Below are 16847 nucleotides of genomic sequence, written 5' to 3'. Positions count from 1 at the left end.
TTTTACTGATATCGCTGCTAACATGTTTGCCAGAGCCAGCTATATGAAAGCTTTCTTTGCAATAATAGCCATAAGACTGGGCGATGGTCTCCATCACTGGATCATCGTATCGTCCCCCTGAAAAATCACAAATAACCAATGGCATCGGTGCAGGACATACAGGGGCTGGGGGTTAAAGTACACTTGTTAAGGTAGCACTTTCCACCCTCTGTAATGCATACTGTACTGATCAAACAAAACAAACAGAGCACTACAGCTCCTGGTGACAGAGAAATACACACACCAGAGAGCACTTCCCTTATCCAACATTACGAGAGACACTGTAGCTCTAGCAGTGGGAGAGAGTCACTTATACAGGAAAAAAAGCATGATTTAGATACTGCAATTAGTGAGAATAAGTTGAAAGTTATCATTTGATCAGTTGCCTGGTTCTTTTTTTGTAATTAATTAATTAATTAACGTAGTACTGAGGCCTCCAGTGTTTTTTCATATGTGAAAAAAAGTTCACCTGGTTCTCCTCTACTGTCCACAATAACCTCTGCATACATACGTCTTTCAACAACAAAGTAGTAGAGGAGATCAACTCTGCAAACACTCAGTAACAATGGACCTCACAGCCCATTGTTCCTTCAGTGGGCTGGTTTCAGTCATTATGCAAATGTACTGTTTATAAGGTTTGGGGAAACCTGCAGTCAGCTGAGACTGAAGAAGTCACTTGGATGAGTGACGAAACGTTTCTCCCACAAAACGCTACGTCCAGATGAACAGATTCAACTTTTGGAGACTCAGTAACATTAAGCTCTAATTTAAAAATGAAACCATCCTTGCGTTTTCTCTCATTTTGAGATGCACCAGTGCAGCTATTCCACACATGCACATTTATTCCAAAGGAAGCAGAAGTGCGTGCAAGGACTTGTGTGTGCATGCACGCGTGCACCAAGACACATCCAAGTTGCAGTTGTCGGTAACATGTGGCGATATCGCATAACATAGCAAGACAGACAATAGGTTTGTAATGCCTTACTTGCATTGAGTCTGCCCCCTCAGATTGATGTCTGCCTCTGCACAAACCTAAATGACTATAATAATAAAGGTGAACCTGAAATTGAAAAGGAGTGCTACCTTGGTCTTGTTTTCTTCTGCTTAGTTCAATATGAACTGTGGATGAATTAAACGTACAGAGGTGCATTTCTTCCTTGCAGTCTTCCCAGGCCAGGTAAATGTTACCCATGCTCCCATCTGGTCTGTGGGGCTGCAGTTTGAGACCCCTCGTTTTAGACGAACAACCGCTGTCTGCCCAGGATTTTTCAATTTGCAAAAAGAAAAACTACTTTACTCCGTTTTATCTGGGGTACTGATTATCTGAAAGAATTTCATTATCCCATGTAAATGACGTTCAAAGGAGATTGGAGGGTGTTCTATTACTCCCTAAAAATACTGCTAGTGTTATGCAAATAGAGCTTAAGCCTGTATTCTGTGCTCCTCACTCACAGGTGACACACAAAAGCTGCAGACCGTCTGGCTCACTGGCATCTGCCGTAATGAAAAGAAAGAAGTCATGAGCAGTAAGCTGGACATTGACAATATGGCGGGGGTCTTCTACATGCTGCTTGTTGCCATGGGCCTGAGCCTGCTGGTTTTTGCTTGGGAACATCTCCTCTACTGGAAACTACGACATTCGGTCCACAAATCAGAGCGCTTGGACTTCCTCCTAGCTATCAGCAGAGTAAGTACCCAAATGATTTATGTTACTTTCATCAGCCACGTAGCTCCTTATTGTCACACATTTTACAATTAAACATTTAAGAAGTGCATTCATGTGCTGTCAGTAAAAGCTAAAAAACAATCTATAATAATAAATAGTTCCCAACATGGAAAATTCACCCAAACAGATTCAGTGCTCATGTTTATGCAGACTAACTGCACAAAGATGCACAATTGTAAAAAAAATGCTGTATCCTTTTTGAGGTCTCCTTCAAAGTAGAGCATTAAAAGACATTGGAAATCCAGTAGGTGAGTACACAACCACAATAGTTCAAGGGTAGCGATCCGTAAAAGAAAGACTGTAAAATACAACGAGCTTAGAGCAATGAAGGGACTTCAGGGATACTGGAATAAAGTGGCAGTCGTGCTGCTTGTGAAACTGAATTTAAATTGCCCCATTAAAAAAAAACTTCATCTGTGTGTCTAGTGCAGTCAAAAATGAGATTAAGTATTCCAAAGAGATATGCAATGTGGATGTAAAATATAGCTGATGGGATAAAAGTGGAAAAACTAATATGGTAAGTGCACGATCAGCAAATCGCTCATTTATATTCCTGAGATGAAGCTGTGTCCAAACAACATTTCAATCACAGCAACACACATAAACCATCAAAACAATAACGAGTCTCCTTCTGCAGTTACAGTTTTCTGTCATTTTTTTCCACTTTACTTGGTCAGCATGTCAATAAAATATCAATTTTTTTTTTTTATCCCACTAAGTTGATGAAATTGCCGGTCATTCTGGTATCTAATGAAGTTTACACATATTAATATTAACTTTCCACCTCTCCGCAGGGCATCTACAGCTGCTTCAATGGAGTAGAGTCCGCTGACCACAACGGGAGCATACAGAGTCCAGACGTCACGTCTAACTATACACAAGCCAATATGCTAAAGATGCTTAAAACAGCCAAGGACATGGTGTCCTCTGCAAGAGTGGAGAACTCTTTGGATAATGCCACCAAAACAATAGAGAACTGGAGCAGACGGGGGGCCGACAATGTGCGAGCTGCCCTGCCACCCAGAGTTACCACCACAGACATGACCCACGGACGCCTGCCCTACATCTCAAGCATCACAGACAACCATTCACCGTACCCTCAGAGGGCCATAACACCCACCTTTCCGATTCATTATGGGGATTCTTCATCCCAACCCCTCCTGGATAAGCCCCGGGTGGTAACTCGACCCACCCCACTCCGGTACACGCTGCCCACCCGCAGCAGTCAGCACATCTTAGAGAGGACTCTGCCCATCTCCAGCCTCAGCAGCCCTCACATCGCCATAAGGGATCCTTCTCCTGCCGGACCGTCAAACCCTCATCCCAGCAGCAGGCTGTATGTGGAGAACCAAGCCCGGCACCCCATCTCTCCTTTTGCCACTTACAGGGACTTCCAGATGCCCGATATCTACATGGAGCACAGAGCACCCCTGAGGAGGAAGTTCAGCTACCCCCCTGACTGTATGAGTCGCAGGAGGAGGTCCCATAGCTATGTGTTTGATGCTGCAGACCCAAGAGTAAGAGGTGATTACGATGAACCTCAAACCTGCCTCGCCGAGCTGAGAGCAAATCACCTCCTAAGCAACCACGCCTCCAATGCAGCTGCCATGCCTTGCACCGCAGGACACTACCCTAGTGGCAGCACCAGCTGCAACTCCTGCATGAAGTCCTACCTGGAACCCGACATGGACGACATACCACTCCTCGGAAAGGACAAACTGAACCGCCGCGCCTCATTCCTCAAAGCCACATGGGGCAATGACAGGATCCATCAGGTAGATGAAACAAAGCCTTCGACATCAACATCTCCCCCGACCAGAGGAGACATGCCTGACCTGTTTCCACGGGTGGTAGTGGCTAACCCCAAACCCCACAAGCTATATGGCAGTCTGGGGCACAACCTGTCCTGCTACCCTTTGGCTGCTGAGCCAGCCTACTTGGACCCAGCCCACATGGGCTCCTACCCCTACAAGCAAAAGCTCAAGTACTCCGAGTCCACCCGGCTGCCCTCTTACAGGGAAGCCATTCTGCAGAACGCAGCCGCCCTGCGCCGTTCTTCCTCCACAGTGGTGCACAGACACTATTCCACCTACCTGAACTCGTACACAGACTTACCAGTGTACGTGGGGCCACTGGCTCAGGGACCGTCCCAGTTCTACAACAGTTCCAAGGACATGTGCCACTTGTTTCCATGTACAAGCCACTGCCCAGACAATGCAGCAATGCTGCCTCGTATGAGTGACAGGCAGATGGTTTACCACAACAATATGTTTGGGGCCTACGATGGCACAGGAAAGAGGGAAGACCCAGGCTCTGGGCCTAGAGACCGGAGGCAGGTGTTGGTTGCGAGAAGAGTCAACAGTCCCTATGTGCCAAAGCCCTGGGGTAGGGTTTCAAGCCTGGAGTCTGAGGTCTGAACCACCATCCTTAACAGTCCTCCATTAGGCTCTGTGACTGAGCCCCTTCAAGGAATGCCTGGAGGTTCTCCCCTCAGCCTCTGGTTAAAGCAAAAATAAAACTCTACACCAACAGTGTATTTGAGAGCAGTGACTCTCAATTATCAGTGCAATAATATCTTGGGCAGCGATACGTAAAAGGAGAAGACACTCAAAAGCAAATTACTGCTGGGACTTTATAAGCCAAACTGAATACAAATTTTAAAAAAGGCAATGTTGAAAAGTATTTAATACATAAGAATTTAACCCGTTGATTGTTATTTAAACGATTTTTAAATGCTGTGTTGCTATGTGAAAGAATACTGGGAGACAATATACTGTAGCCTCTCGATCTGATTACAACTTGTGATTTTCTGCTCTCATTTCCTACAAATTCACTTCAGTTTCCCACCATTTCGATTGAGTGATAAATTATTGATATAATTTTGTGATCAAACCACTGATATGTCTTCCGTAAATTTCTAAGTCCACGACCTTGGGTTGTTCTGAGACTTTGTGCTCCACTGGTCATTAATGTAATTTGACTGGGATTTTAAAAAGGGAAACCATATAAAGCATCATGTATTTCCATTGTTACACTACCCTTTAATAAAGAACAAGGGAATCTCAAGGGTCTTTTGGGATCATATTCTGTCCTCTTCATCTGTATCCTCTCATATTCAAAGGAGATATAAAGAAAGTGGTTCTCTTATTTAAACTTGTGTTGTATTATGCACACAGTCCATCAGATCATACAGAAAGAATAAATTCAGTATACTGGAACCATTTTTCAATGAAGTAGCCTAGGGTCAGCTATTCCACAGATCACTTATAATCTACAGACATTTAAACAAGACTTGGTCAAATCAAACAAGCGTTTTTTCCTAAATGGCCGTGAAGATCAGTACATAAGATAGCTAACACAGAAAGACAAGCAAATTATTTCACAAGGCACAGGAAAGAGAGGGATGTTTATCCATTTACAACAACAAAATCTGTATTTTTAAAGAGGATAATTTTTATGTTGTCATTGAAAAGTCTGAATTCCCAAAGGAGCAACAGTGGGTTCAAAGAGTTGCAGACCTTAAGCAACATCTTTCTGTAAGCCACATCTCATATTTTCTAATGTTCAGTCAATTTTTTAGCAGATAAAACAACAGATACACAATCACATATCAGTCAATATTGTTGTTATTATTGTTTAAATGATAAAATCCCTACAAAAAATATTTCTGTACATGGGGTACTGCCCTGACAACTGCCCAAAGCAGAGTTAACAACTTCACTTCCATATCTGTCCTGACTTGATCTTAGATGTTTGAAGTGTTTAAATATGAACTGTAGGTGTAAAAACCATCGCAGAGTTTTGGTTTCAGCTACAGTAACATGTAAAAAGAGGTAAAATGAGAAAGTTGCAAACAACAGAATATCCCTTCGTACAGCTCACAGCATCCGTCTGGGTAACAAACCATAAGATCAACACTCATTCACACAACAGTCGTGTGCAAACAGCTCAGTCAGGGTGCTGCTGTTGTATCTGGCTGCCAATCTCTAAAGAGAGTAAACACAGGGAGCTGTCCCTGCAGCCGCAGAGAAAGGCCACACTCGAGATAACACAAAAAGCCAAAGCAGTATAAAAATCAAAAGCACTGTAAGTAAGAGGGAAATGAGGTGTTTGAGCAGATACGGTAAATATTACCACATTTTTTAAAAATGAGAGTAGCAATTTGTCTGCGGAGAGGTCAATCCATTGGTTGATTAGGACAGATCCATGTCTATGGTAATATTTAATGGGTTAATTCACCAATATTTAATCATTAGACACCACAAACTGTCATGAAATTTGGCCTGGTAGCTTTTCCTGCTAACAGCCAACAGACACAACAACAACAAAAAATAACCCAACTGATGGCTCAAATAACCTGTGTTCACACTCCATGTTGTTCACGGTCAGCTGCATGAAAGCACCAACTGCATGTGCCAAGCAAAAAACAAAGGGAAAAGACTGCAGCTCAGCCAGCAGAATAAAGTTCACAAAGAGTTAAAACAAACACCGCACACAGCAGTATGAACGCTCAAAGCTTCAGCCAACAGATACCAGAATGATCAGCCAGGAGCAGATCTGCAGAGAGCAACGAAAACAGCCAGCGGCGTCAGCAGGCGCACTTCAGAACAGCAATTAAACAGAGCCCAGGCAGAAACTCACCTGTTAGCAGAGGCAGCTTATTCATCATTTATCGTGCCGAAGCTTCCCATACTCAAAGCAGCAATGAAGATTTCTGATATTTACATGCCTAAAGCCAAATTACAGCATGCAACCATCAGCGGCTTGTCCACAAGCAAAATAACACCAAAGAAAGGCAAAATGTGTCCCATGTTCAATGCTACATATTCTCCATGTGATTTTGAAGTCTGTTAAAGAAATCAGAATGTGTCTTTATTTAAGCTTTGATCTGTGTGTTTGCTTCTCTGAGGCATTAGTTTTCATCAAATAACAACTGTAAGACACTGAGAACTAAGACACAGCTGGACATTTACAGTAAACACGTTAGCCGGCCTGACCTGGCTGATGTTCATCTGGGTGTCAGCTGACAGTCTTCTCTTCCACCCTGCACAGACAGGAAGTAAAAGAACTGCAACTAAAGAAAATGAAAAAGAGAAGAAACTGACAGTTACACACCTGAAACTACATGAAAATAATGATGAAAGAAATAGAAAATGCCAGGTTGAAAATAAAGACGAGATCTGGTCCATAATACTTCTCCGTCCTCAAGCTCAGAACTTACTCTGCATTAACAAACAGCAGCAGGCATCATGTATAAGCCAAAGGATACAGAAACAGTAATCAAATGGAAATACCGTAAACAGATAAAACAGCAGTATTAGAACAAAAGAAAAATGCTAAAATGAAAAAAATCAAACAAAATCAAACAGGAAGCTGGCATCTTGTTTTTGTTGGGAAGCTTTGATTTTGGTTTAGTTTAACATGTTCTTAACTTCATTAATATTATTTGACTTCATATGTGACTAGTGCAGATACAGTACTCTTTTTATTTTGTATGTATTTATGGACCAGTCTTTCATTATTTCAGTAACAGATAAAACCCCAGCAAATTTCTATTGGATGAACTTCTTCCTCTGTTATTTATTTATTGGAAGAAATCATTTAGCCTGACTGTTAGCTAGCAAGCTTGGCTCTTGAAGCTAATCAATTAAGCTAGCCGAGATCACCTGTGCCCGACAGAGTTACACTGATCGCTGGAGGACTACAGTCACATGAAAATTACAAACAACACTCCGTTAAACAGCAGAAATAATCTCATATTTAAAGGATTTATAAGAGTTTAACACACGAACGTACCGAAGCAAACAGGAGGAGAAACCGTGGTCCGACCCTCAAGTCTGGAGACACCAGCAGAGGGCGCTGCTCCTACTGACAGAAAACAGTGAAAACTAAGCTAAAGATCCAACATTATTAAATATATTATTAATTAAAAATAACATTATAAAATATATGACAGTGAATAAGGGGTCATCTACCTTGATCTCACCCTATCCTATACTCTGTCACGCCAATCATATCCACTCTCCCTCCTCTGCGCATGTCCAAACCACACCTGTGTATCCCGAGCTGCCTCTCTGATTTACTTATTTCTCGCTCAGCACCTCCAGCTCAGCCTCCTCGCTTTTTTCAGTTCAAACCATACATCATCACAGGTCTCACTACCATCTAATAAACCTTCCCTTTCACTCTTGCTGCTTTCCTTATGTCACAAATCACCCCTGACTCTCATCTCCACCCACTCCACCCGCCTGCACTCTCGTCTTCACCTCTCTTGTGCGCTGTACTGTTTGTGGATGGTTGACCACAGGTATTTAAACTCATCCACCTTCACCACTTGTCCTCCTTGCATGTTCACCTTTCCACCTGTCTTCCTCTCATTCACACATGTATTCTGTCTCACTTCGACTGACTTTCATTCCTCTCCTCTCCAGTGCATACCTCCACCTATCCAGGCTCTCCTCCACCTGCTCCCTACTCTCGCTACAGATCACAGTGTTGTCTGTGAACAGCATAGTCGATTTAGACTCCTGAGTAAAAATTAGTAATTTATAAGTGGAAGTGGAATCGAGTCGCTAAATGAACCTTTGCTCTATAAGTCTGAACAATAAAGTATTTTATAATTTTCTTCTTGTTTTGCTTTTATTCATTTTGTAGTAACACGCGTGCAAGAAATACAGGAAACACAATATTTTTTTTAATGCTTTCTATTATGTCTTGTAACATTTTTATTTGACTATAAGGTTTAAGCACATTCTTTATATTCTTTCTTCTTTCTCCTTTTATGTCACAACTTGTTGGAAACAGATCTATAAAAGCAGTATACCCAATAAAATGAGATTGTTACTGAGGTATATTATACCGCTGGTATAATATAAAATATATAAAAGCATATAATTCTTTTAATGAATAATGAGTCCAGTCATCCATTCATAGAAAGCCAGTTAGAGACAAATATATTCATCCGTGGGAATATTACCAATGGAGTAAAGTGAACACAAAGGGAAAGGGGGTCTGACCTCTTATATTGAAAAAAGAAATTGTTCTAAATGTAGATTCTGATTTGTCAGACACACATATGTGAATTATTGGTTTAAAACAGTGTTAGTCAAAATCAAACAATAAGTAATGCAAATCTGAGTTTTACTACATGTGACACATAAAGCTAGTGAGTAATAATCTCTAAAATACACAAATAAATATGTTTCTGAAATGTCTCTATTTCCTTTTGATGGAGGAACCGGACATCAGCTGTGTATTAAATTTCATTTTTCTGCTTATGCTTCCCTTTGAAAAAGCATTACAGTTTGAAAAATCACCTTATTTCGCACCAGCTGACAGCATCACATATATCCTGTATCAGCTTATTTCAGCTCTTAATTGAAGCAATGTTTACACTGAGTGTTCACAGCCAAGAGTCCTCTGTTTTTCAGGATGTATCATCCATCAAATGGACATATCAGAGATGTACTGTGCATCAGTTACTGCAAATCTTTCCAACTTTTCACTAGAATTTGAAATAGAGTTGGATGGGCTCCTGCGCTGTCTGTCTGCGGGGAGAGCTGCCGCACTGTGTCATTCTTGGGGCATTAAAACAAAATTTTCCAAATCTGCAGGCAAATACTCCAAAAAAGAAGTTCGATTTGCAGGCAAACACACTTTAAAAGCCTTCAGACAAACTTCATTTTCACCCTGACATTGTTTCAGTGTTTACACCAATTGCTGAGCAGGGCTGAAAGCCACACTCAGTTCTTAATCCTATCCAAACACAAGCTTTATCACAAAGCCAAACATAAAAGCCTAACACTACACTATGTCCCACTAAGTGTCTTTCTGATACTGTTTGAAATATTACAGCTCACAGTGCTTGATTTAACATATGTGCCACGTCGGCACATTTTAAAGGAGTCCGCTGGCCCTAATCGCTCTGATTTACTCAAACGTAGAAAGAAAAAGTCAAAGCCATGAGTGCAGTCTGTGGCCCATACTGATGTAAAATTCATATCTCTGCCTCGGGCTCTCGTGTGTTTTCAGCTTGGCTCCAAGACAAACAGCGATATAATGGTGCAGCGATGAGGCGTTTATGTATTCCGCACCGCTCTCTGAGACCTGCGGAATTGATGTGAGAGCTGGCTGATTGCAGTGCGGTTGATAAATGATTCCACACATGCACGTAAAATATGACCAGCAATTCACTTTGTCCAGAATATCCACTCACGTGTACTGTAGCAGTCCTGACCCGCCAGCTGCTGAAGATGGTGAAAACAATTTTAAAACAGCAAAGCTGTTTTCAGAGCTACCACCCTGGAAGATAACACTATCATCATCACTGATCACTCACATTAGCAGTCAAGTGTGAAACATTTACACAAGTGAAAAGAATACATTATATTAATAAATACAATCATATAGTTAACACAACAAAGACAGTTTCACTGCAAGGTTGTCAAATGAAAAACACTGGAAATGAGTGATGCTAAAAAACAAAACAACAAAAAACTGTGTTTGAACTAAATATTTGTGCTGAAACAAAGGCTCGGGTGTTCAGTCCACAAAATAATCATCCACATACATAATTCATGGACTTTGACATAATTCAGCACAGTCTGTACCGGCTTTCACTTCAACTGTCCAATGTGTGACCCCTCACTTTCTCCTAATCAGTATGGCCCTCTGGTGCTGCCCGCTCTCTGCCCGTACTCCACAGTCCAGAGAACGTATGTTAGATTAATTTATGTTAGATTAACTACTAATTCTAAATTGACAGTAGGTCTGAATTTGCAGTAATCCTGCAAAAGACTGGCATCACGCCCAGGGTCTACCCTGCTATTCATCCTATGACAGCAGCGATGGGCTCCGGTCCCTCGTTTACATGAAGTGGATAATGAGCTTCATTGTGGCTCATTGCTAGTACCTTCATTGGCAAGAAAGTTCCACAATTTTGAGAATCACTGGTCTTTAGTATTAGACAATGATCAGACCTCATAACATCATAACTGTCTAATATTGTGTTGGCCCCAGTTTTGCAGCCAAAGCAGCCCTGACCCGTCAAAGTATGGACTCCATTAGAGACCCCTGAAGCTGTGCTGTGGTATCTGCACCTAAATGTTAGCCACACATTCTTCAAGTCAAGGAGTAAGCTATGAGTTGGGGTCTCCATCTTCCACAGATGTTCAACTGGGTTGAACATCTGGGGAATTTGAAGACCAAGTCAACACCTCAAACTCGCTGTTGTGCTTCTCAAACCATCCCTGAACCATTTTTGCAGAAAGCAGCCACAGATATCAGGAAATAACGTTTCTATGAAAGGGTGTTCATGGTCTGCAACGGTGCTTAGGCAGGTGGTACACAACGCATGGATGGCAGGACCCACTCATGATCTGAGTGTCCTGTGTTTTTCTGTATGGGTCCTGTGGTTTCCTGTGTTCGCCCAGCAGAGGGACTTTTAAGTCCAGCTCAGTCCTCCACTCTTTGACAGTTTATCAGCTACCTCACAGTGGTAACTACGCCTCTCGTGTCTCTTGCCTCGTACTTACCCTCATCTCTTTGTGTCCCCAGTTCTCTCACCTCCGATTACTCACCTGCAGTGCAGTCTCCTGGCCACTATTGGTAAAATTCACCAAGCCTGCTTGCAAACTAATTCCTGGAGAACGTAACTACTCACCTGCCGGCCCTCCTTCCCAACATCACTCCTGGATTTCTGGAAACGTAAGGTTGGAACCTCACCTTTCAAACGCCCCTCCATTCAGGCAGACGCTCACTCCGCCACCCTCCCTAAAGCCTCGCACATTTTCCAGAGGATGAATCTCAGTCCCAAAGGTGAGATCAGACCTCTCATCGAGTGAAACCGCTAAATGTCAACTGCTTCTCCACAGAATCCAATAAAGTCACCGTTCTCTGAGAATCTTCCAGCAACTTCTAAATCAGGTGCATTTCAGCTCAAAGACAGCAAGCCGATTACACGCACTGATTAATTCACAGCCTTTAATTGTGCATAATTAGAGAAGAATTAAAGAGAATTAATTTGTGTGCTCTGGGCCTGTTTATCCTCTGAAAATCTTTGAGCAGAAAATTCGGTTTATTCGTGGTTCCTAGAGTTCCCTGCAGAGTGCACCAGGCTTTCTGAATTTTCAGTGAGTAATCAGTCGGCAGTGGCACAGAAATCATTAAAAGTAATGAAAACTAGTGTTCACAGTACAGAAATAAAAGACATGGGAGTTTAAGGAGGTAACAGTTAGATCAGTTACACGTAGAAACGACAATCTTTGAGAGCAATCGATCTGTGGCTCTGGAACAGAAGAGAACTGTGTCAAAACTTCACCTGACAGACAGGCAACCTCGTGTTGTGTGATTAGGACCTGCAGTATACTAATCAGCCTCAGGATCCCCTGATTTCCATTCCTCATTTTCAGCAGATATTCCCATAATGTGTTTCCTGCGTAGCCAAAGAAAAGCTGTGATTATATTTGAAAGTGGTTTCTGGGTTAAATGCTCTGCGTAGCGCCGTCTCAGCATGGCGTGCTCACTAATGGGAGCTGTTCACTGATATCACTGACTGATGAGTGCTTTTCACTGTGGCTCAGTATCATATAGAAACGTGACTTCTGATTGGACAAAGACAGATTAATGTCATAAGCACTTAATAAGTGTGAGAATCGAGTCTCGGCTGAATAAACTCATTTGTTGGAACTCTAATGTAAATCTCTACAGGCACGTATTTGAACTGGCCAGCATTCATTTAGATGAGCCAGTAATTACTGAGTAATTCTGTGATCTGTGCTTTAATTGGTGACAAACTCATCGCCTCTCACTCCCATTTAAAATGTATGAACTCATAGAAGGTGGGTGTACAAAGATGAGCCATGCAAGACGATTTATTTCCCAATTTTTATCACATAAATACTGGACAAGATTACATCTAGTGTCAGGGGATTGTTTATGAATACGATTTCACTCTTGATTCCCTCTGCATATTGGAAATATTGAAATTAGACAGTCACAGGTACATCTGAGCTGCTGATGTGCATCCACAGTGAGAGAAAAGTTGACTAAAGGCCTCAGGCACTGTGCTGATGTCCTATCACCGAACAATTAATTTCACACTGTGACTCCATTTGGTTGTTTGCATGAAGGATAAACCAAATAAAGTGCAATAAAGGTGCAATATATACATTTTTTTCATTTAAAACATTGAACAAATAACAAAATATATTAGCAGACTCCAACGGCATGACAGGCAAAGACATCTACGTATTGAAATAATAAACGTATCTTAGGTTTGCATGCTAACCAGCTAGCTCTGGCCTCTTTTATAGATATAATGAGTCACTGAAGCGTCCCGTCTGCCTGCAATCCAACAGAGGGAAAGGATCGCTCTGAGAATAGTCTACACTCGTGAGCAAAGTCTTTCCAGGAGCAAGTCCACTTGGCTGCTATATCAGTAACACCTCAAAGCAGTTAAGGCCAAACCTCATTAACCCAAACAGTCTAGCCTAGCAGATAGTCCTCACTGTAATTTTAATGGTCGCCAGACAGAAAAGTTAGAGGATTAAAACAACAACAACAAAGTTTTAGAGCTTTTTGTTTAGAAAAATGACCTATTATAGGGTTTAAAACGAAGAAAAATACGTTTCCTTTATGGCTCAGTCCAGAGGCCTATCATAATCTCTGCTCATCCCACCACAGCACTGAATAAGTGGCAGGCTGGCTGACCTCGTGGACACTTTAAACCAGAAACAAGCGGATATGTTGAAGCTGTGCTGGACCTCAGCTGCACCCATGTTAGTGAAACATCGCACTCGGCTCATTGGGAAGCTGTTGGTGGCAGAGCCGGGACGATCTAGGATTCTGTTTTAGGTTCTTTGAGTTCTAAGACCCGTCATGTCTCTGAAGATGACAGAAAGAATAAATAGCAGAAGCTAACGATCACTCGAGAGCAGGATTAACACGAGTCTCTAGCGTGGACTTTCTGTTGCTCCGTTTCCTTGTAGGTCAGTTACGTTCGCCCCTCATCTCATGAAGCACGGTGTCTTTGGGCAGTGGAGCATGTGACTGAGTTGTAGCATTAGTGAGATGGAGCTGTCGCTCATAATGAGACGGGTTACTGATGAAGGAGGCTTATTTCAACCCAAACCACAATATTTTCTGAATTCTAACCAAAAATCAAATTAGTTTAGTAGGTTAAATGTAAAAGTATAAAAAAGCAGTGAAAACCAAATAAAACAGCAACTGAAAAAAATGCAGATTCAATCACAACAGACAAAGGGCCAAACAAGGTCTTGGCTGATAATCCTGAGACCACGCACAGCGGTGGTCAGGAGGCACGATGGAGCAGCAGACAGCAGGAGGAGCAACCTGAGGTGCTATCCCTCGGCTTGAATTAGCATAAAGAACAAACCTTCAAAGGATTTGTCACAATGAAAGAGAAGAGGAAGTAATGAAGGCCATAATGGGTGAAACTTATTGAGAGGTCTGATCAGATCTGATGGTGCGCAATGACCAAATTAGTTCTGCTGGGACACAAACAGCACTTTAACAAGCTCGCCGAGACACCAGAGCCGAGAAGACGGCAAAGAAAAAGTCACTTTTTAGTTTCTGGTTTTGCATCCATAAAGGAAAAGAGTCCACAATAAGGTAGGGACTGTTTCGGTTCTGCTTTGCTTGCTTCTATTGCATCTACTTTACCCTTCACGGTTTTCCTCCCAGACCCTCCTGATCAACCCACAGACAATGTGTTAGTGATGTGTTTAATCAAACCACCTGGATGTGTAAGAGCTGGAAGATGGCCAGGCTTCACTCTCTCTCTCTCTCTCTCTCTCTCACACACACACACACACACACACACACACACCCCGACCCATCCAGGCCCTTCTCATTAGCTTAGCCGTGATGTGTGGACCCGAGCTGACCAGCTGAGCCAGTTTCTGCAGAGACCCAGGCCTGCTGTTTGTTTGATGAATCCTTGAACTCCCCTTCCACTGCAGGCATGACAGCTCTGTGGATGGAAACACAAAGCCACAGAGCGTGGGGGGGTGGACAAAATAACAGAAACGGTACATAAAAAAAGATATTTGAGCTTTTATCTAACCACATCACACCTCCCAAGGTATCAATGCTGGGAAGTCAGATGTGTCACCTTTAAAAGATGCCTGGTAATCATCGCCTTTTAATATGAAAGTATTCAAAGAGAAATGATGCAACTGAGCTCCAAGGAGCAAACAGTTGGTGCTGCACTGCAGGTGTATCAGTCAAACACAGGATGACTTAACTGTGGAAACACAAACTCGCTATCCCTCGTGCATGGGTCATGAAAGACTAAAACTAATAAAGCTTAGGTAAGAAATATGAATTTGTAAAAATCCAAAAATGTTAATAAAGGTTAGAATGGGAGCACACACTGAAAAGTCTGCAGAGCTCAGGAAAGTGAAGTCCCTGCAGAAGTGTCTAAACCCTGGTTTCTCAAATTTAATTTAATACAACATTTTGTTGTAAATTGAGGTCTTTATTACAATAAAAAGGATCAAATAGGGGGTGTTTTAAGGTGAGCACCGCCCCTCGTTCATCACAAGATAACGAGAGTGAAAACACTCACAGCTTCACAACAGTCTGAAGAAATGTTCTTATCTCATCAAATATGTTTCAGAAACAGGAAAATACTGCACGCTGAAATTACGCACATCATATTAAACCCTCCATCATCGAAATGACCCAAACACTGACCCTAACATTAACTCTGACTTGAGCCAATCTGAATATGTGATTTTGACAAACAGAGAACAAAGAAAATAATAATTCAAACATCAGAAACAATTTACTTTTTCTGGTTTTAAAGGCCATTTTGGCCACGTCTCCAAAATACAGGCTCGGGGTCGGGTTTGGTTTTTCACCTATGATGACTTGGTGGTTAATTTCACATTACCATATTTATTACTTTTCTTAATTACCTTACTGATGGAATATGTGACACGTGACTGACAAACTTTGACAGCCATCAGGAAGGGAACAAAGAGAAATTTACCTTATCGGGACAGCTGTGATAATGGAGTGGAGTCACTTCATCAGGATACACTTCATAAACATTAACTGTGTGCTTCCCAGGGGATGAGGCCAGGGTGAGCTGCTGACATGAGGTCAGAGTGTGCAGTAAATCAGGCTAATGGACGCACAAAATATGCAACGGTGCAGAAAGGTACGGATGAAAGGAACGGCGTTCGCTCACTGATGTGGCCAAATCAGTATTTCAGAGCTTTTTATTCAACATTAAGATCATCAAAGGGCAAAAATACAACTGTTTTTGTCTCTTATAGTACACAAAGTGCTCTCTATGTTCATATGCATTCTTATTATTAAACCTGCAGGCGTCAGAAATCTAAACAAAAACTGCCAGAATCTGTAAATAGAGCTGCAGCTCTCCCCTCAGAGAAAACATGAGCATATGCACCTGCTTCGTACGGGCCAAAAATAGCTCTTTTATTGGTTTCACGTGGGATTCAAACCCCACTCTGCCAGGTGAAAAAGCCCTGAAACGGCCAAAGTCTCCTGTCATCAGGTTCATTTTCTTAAGTCTTAAAGAACAGAGCCCAAAGGAGGCGTGGGAGACTGGTTAGCTCTGTCTGTAACTGTTCACAGACTCTAAGGAAATCAAACTTCATAATCCAAAATCTTAACCTTAACTGGCACGTTTGGAGTCATGTACAGGTTTCCACTCATCTCAGCGAACAGCATTAACAAGCGCCAGGCAAAGGGCAAAGTTTTAAGAACAATCGGAAAGGTCAAACGGGAGGAGAGCCGATCGAGACATGTGGAGAGTAAGAAAACAGCTGAACTGCAATCAAAAGAAATCAGGAGGCATACAGTGTAGGAACTGTCAGGGAAAAAAACAAAGCAATCCAGCAAAGGCACAAAGAGAAGCGGGGGAGTGTATATGCTGGGGTGAGGGATTATCTTATTGCTAGTGGTGCTGCAGAAAACCAGAGTGAAAGAGCAAATAGGGGAAGTAAAGGAATGAATGAGAGGCTGGGACTGCAAAATGAAACAGGAGGTGGAAGAACAGGAACCCAAAATCGTGATACATACAAGTATATTT

The 16847-nt window shown here is 42.1% G+C and overlaps 1 protein-coding gene and 1 long non-coding RNA gene across 7 annotated transcripts in view; one reads left to right on the top strand and one right to left on the bottom strand.

Annotated features, from left to right (window-relative positions):
* Positions 1 to 4261, top strand: part of grin2ca (glutamate receptor, ionotropic, N-methyl D-aspartate 2Ca) — a 70450-nt gene extending 66189 nt beyond the window's left edge. The window contains exons 13-14 of the mRNA XM_039611445.1: positions 1494 to 1726; positions 2560 to 4261. Coding sequence (XP_039467379.1) covers positions 1494 to 1726; positions 2560 to 4182 — 1856 coding nt within the window. The 3' untranslated portion in view covers positions 4183 to 4261. The remainder of the gene's footprint in view (positions 1 to 1493; positions 1727 to 2559) is intronic.
* LOC116314300 overlaps positions 1 to 7943 on the bottom strand; it is a 112297-nt gene extending 104354 nt beyond the window's left edge. The window contains exons 1-4 of one of the 6 annotated variants that reach the window (XR_005612881.1): positions 7741 to 7923; positions 7562 to 7633; positions 6763 to 6839; positions 6407 to 6494 (exon numbers count right to left, since the gene is read on the bottom strand). This is a non-coding gene — a long non-coding RNA (uncharacterized LOC116314300). Of the gene's footprint in view, positions 1 to 6406; positions 6495 to 6762; positions 6840 to 7561; positions 7634 to 7740 lie in introns of all 6 variants that reach the window. The other 5 variants (XR_005612880.1, XR_005612879.1, XR_005612882.1 and 2 more) reach the window with 5 other exon arrangements.
* Positions 7944 to 16847: the final 8904 nt, after the last annotated feature.

Source organism: Oreochromis aureus, linkage group 4 (genome assembly GCF_013358895.1).
Source record: "Oreochromis aureus strain Israel breed Guangdong linkage group 4, ZZ_aureus, whole genome shotgun sequence".
NCBI classification, from domain to species: domain Eukaryota; kingdom Metazoa; phylum Chordata; class Actinopteri; order Cichliformes; family Cichlidae; genus Oreochromis; species Oreochromis aureus.
Note: the sequence above shows the minus strand (reverse complement) of the source record. Positions and strands in the feature narration are given on the sequence as shown.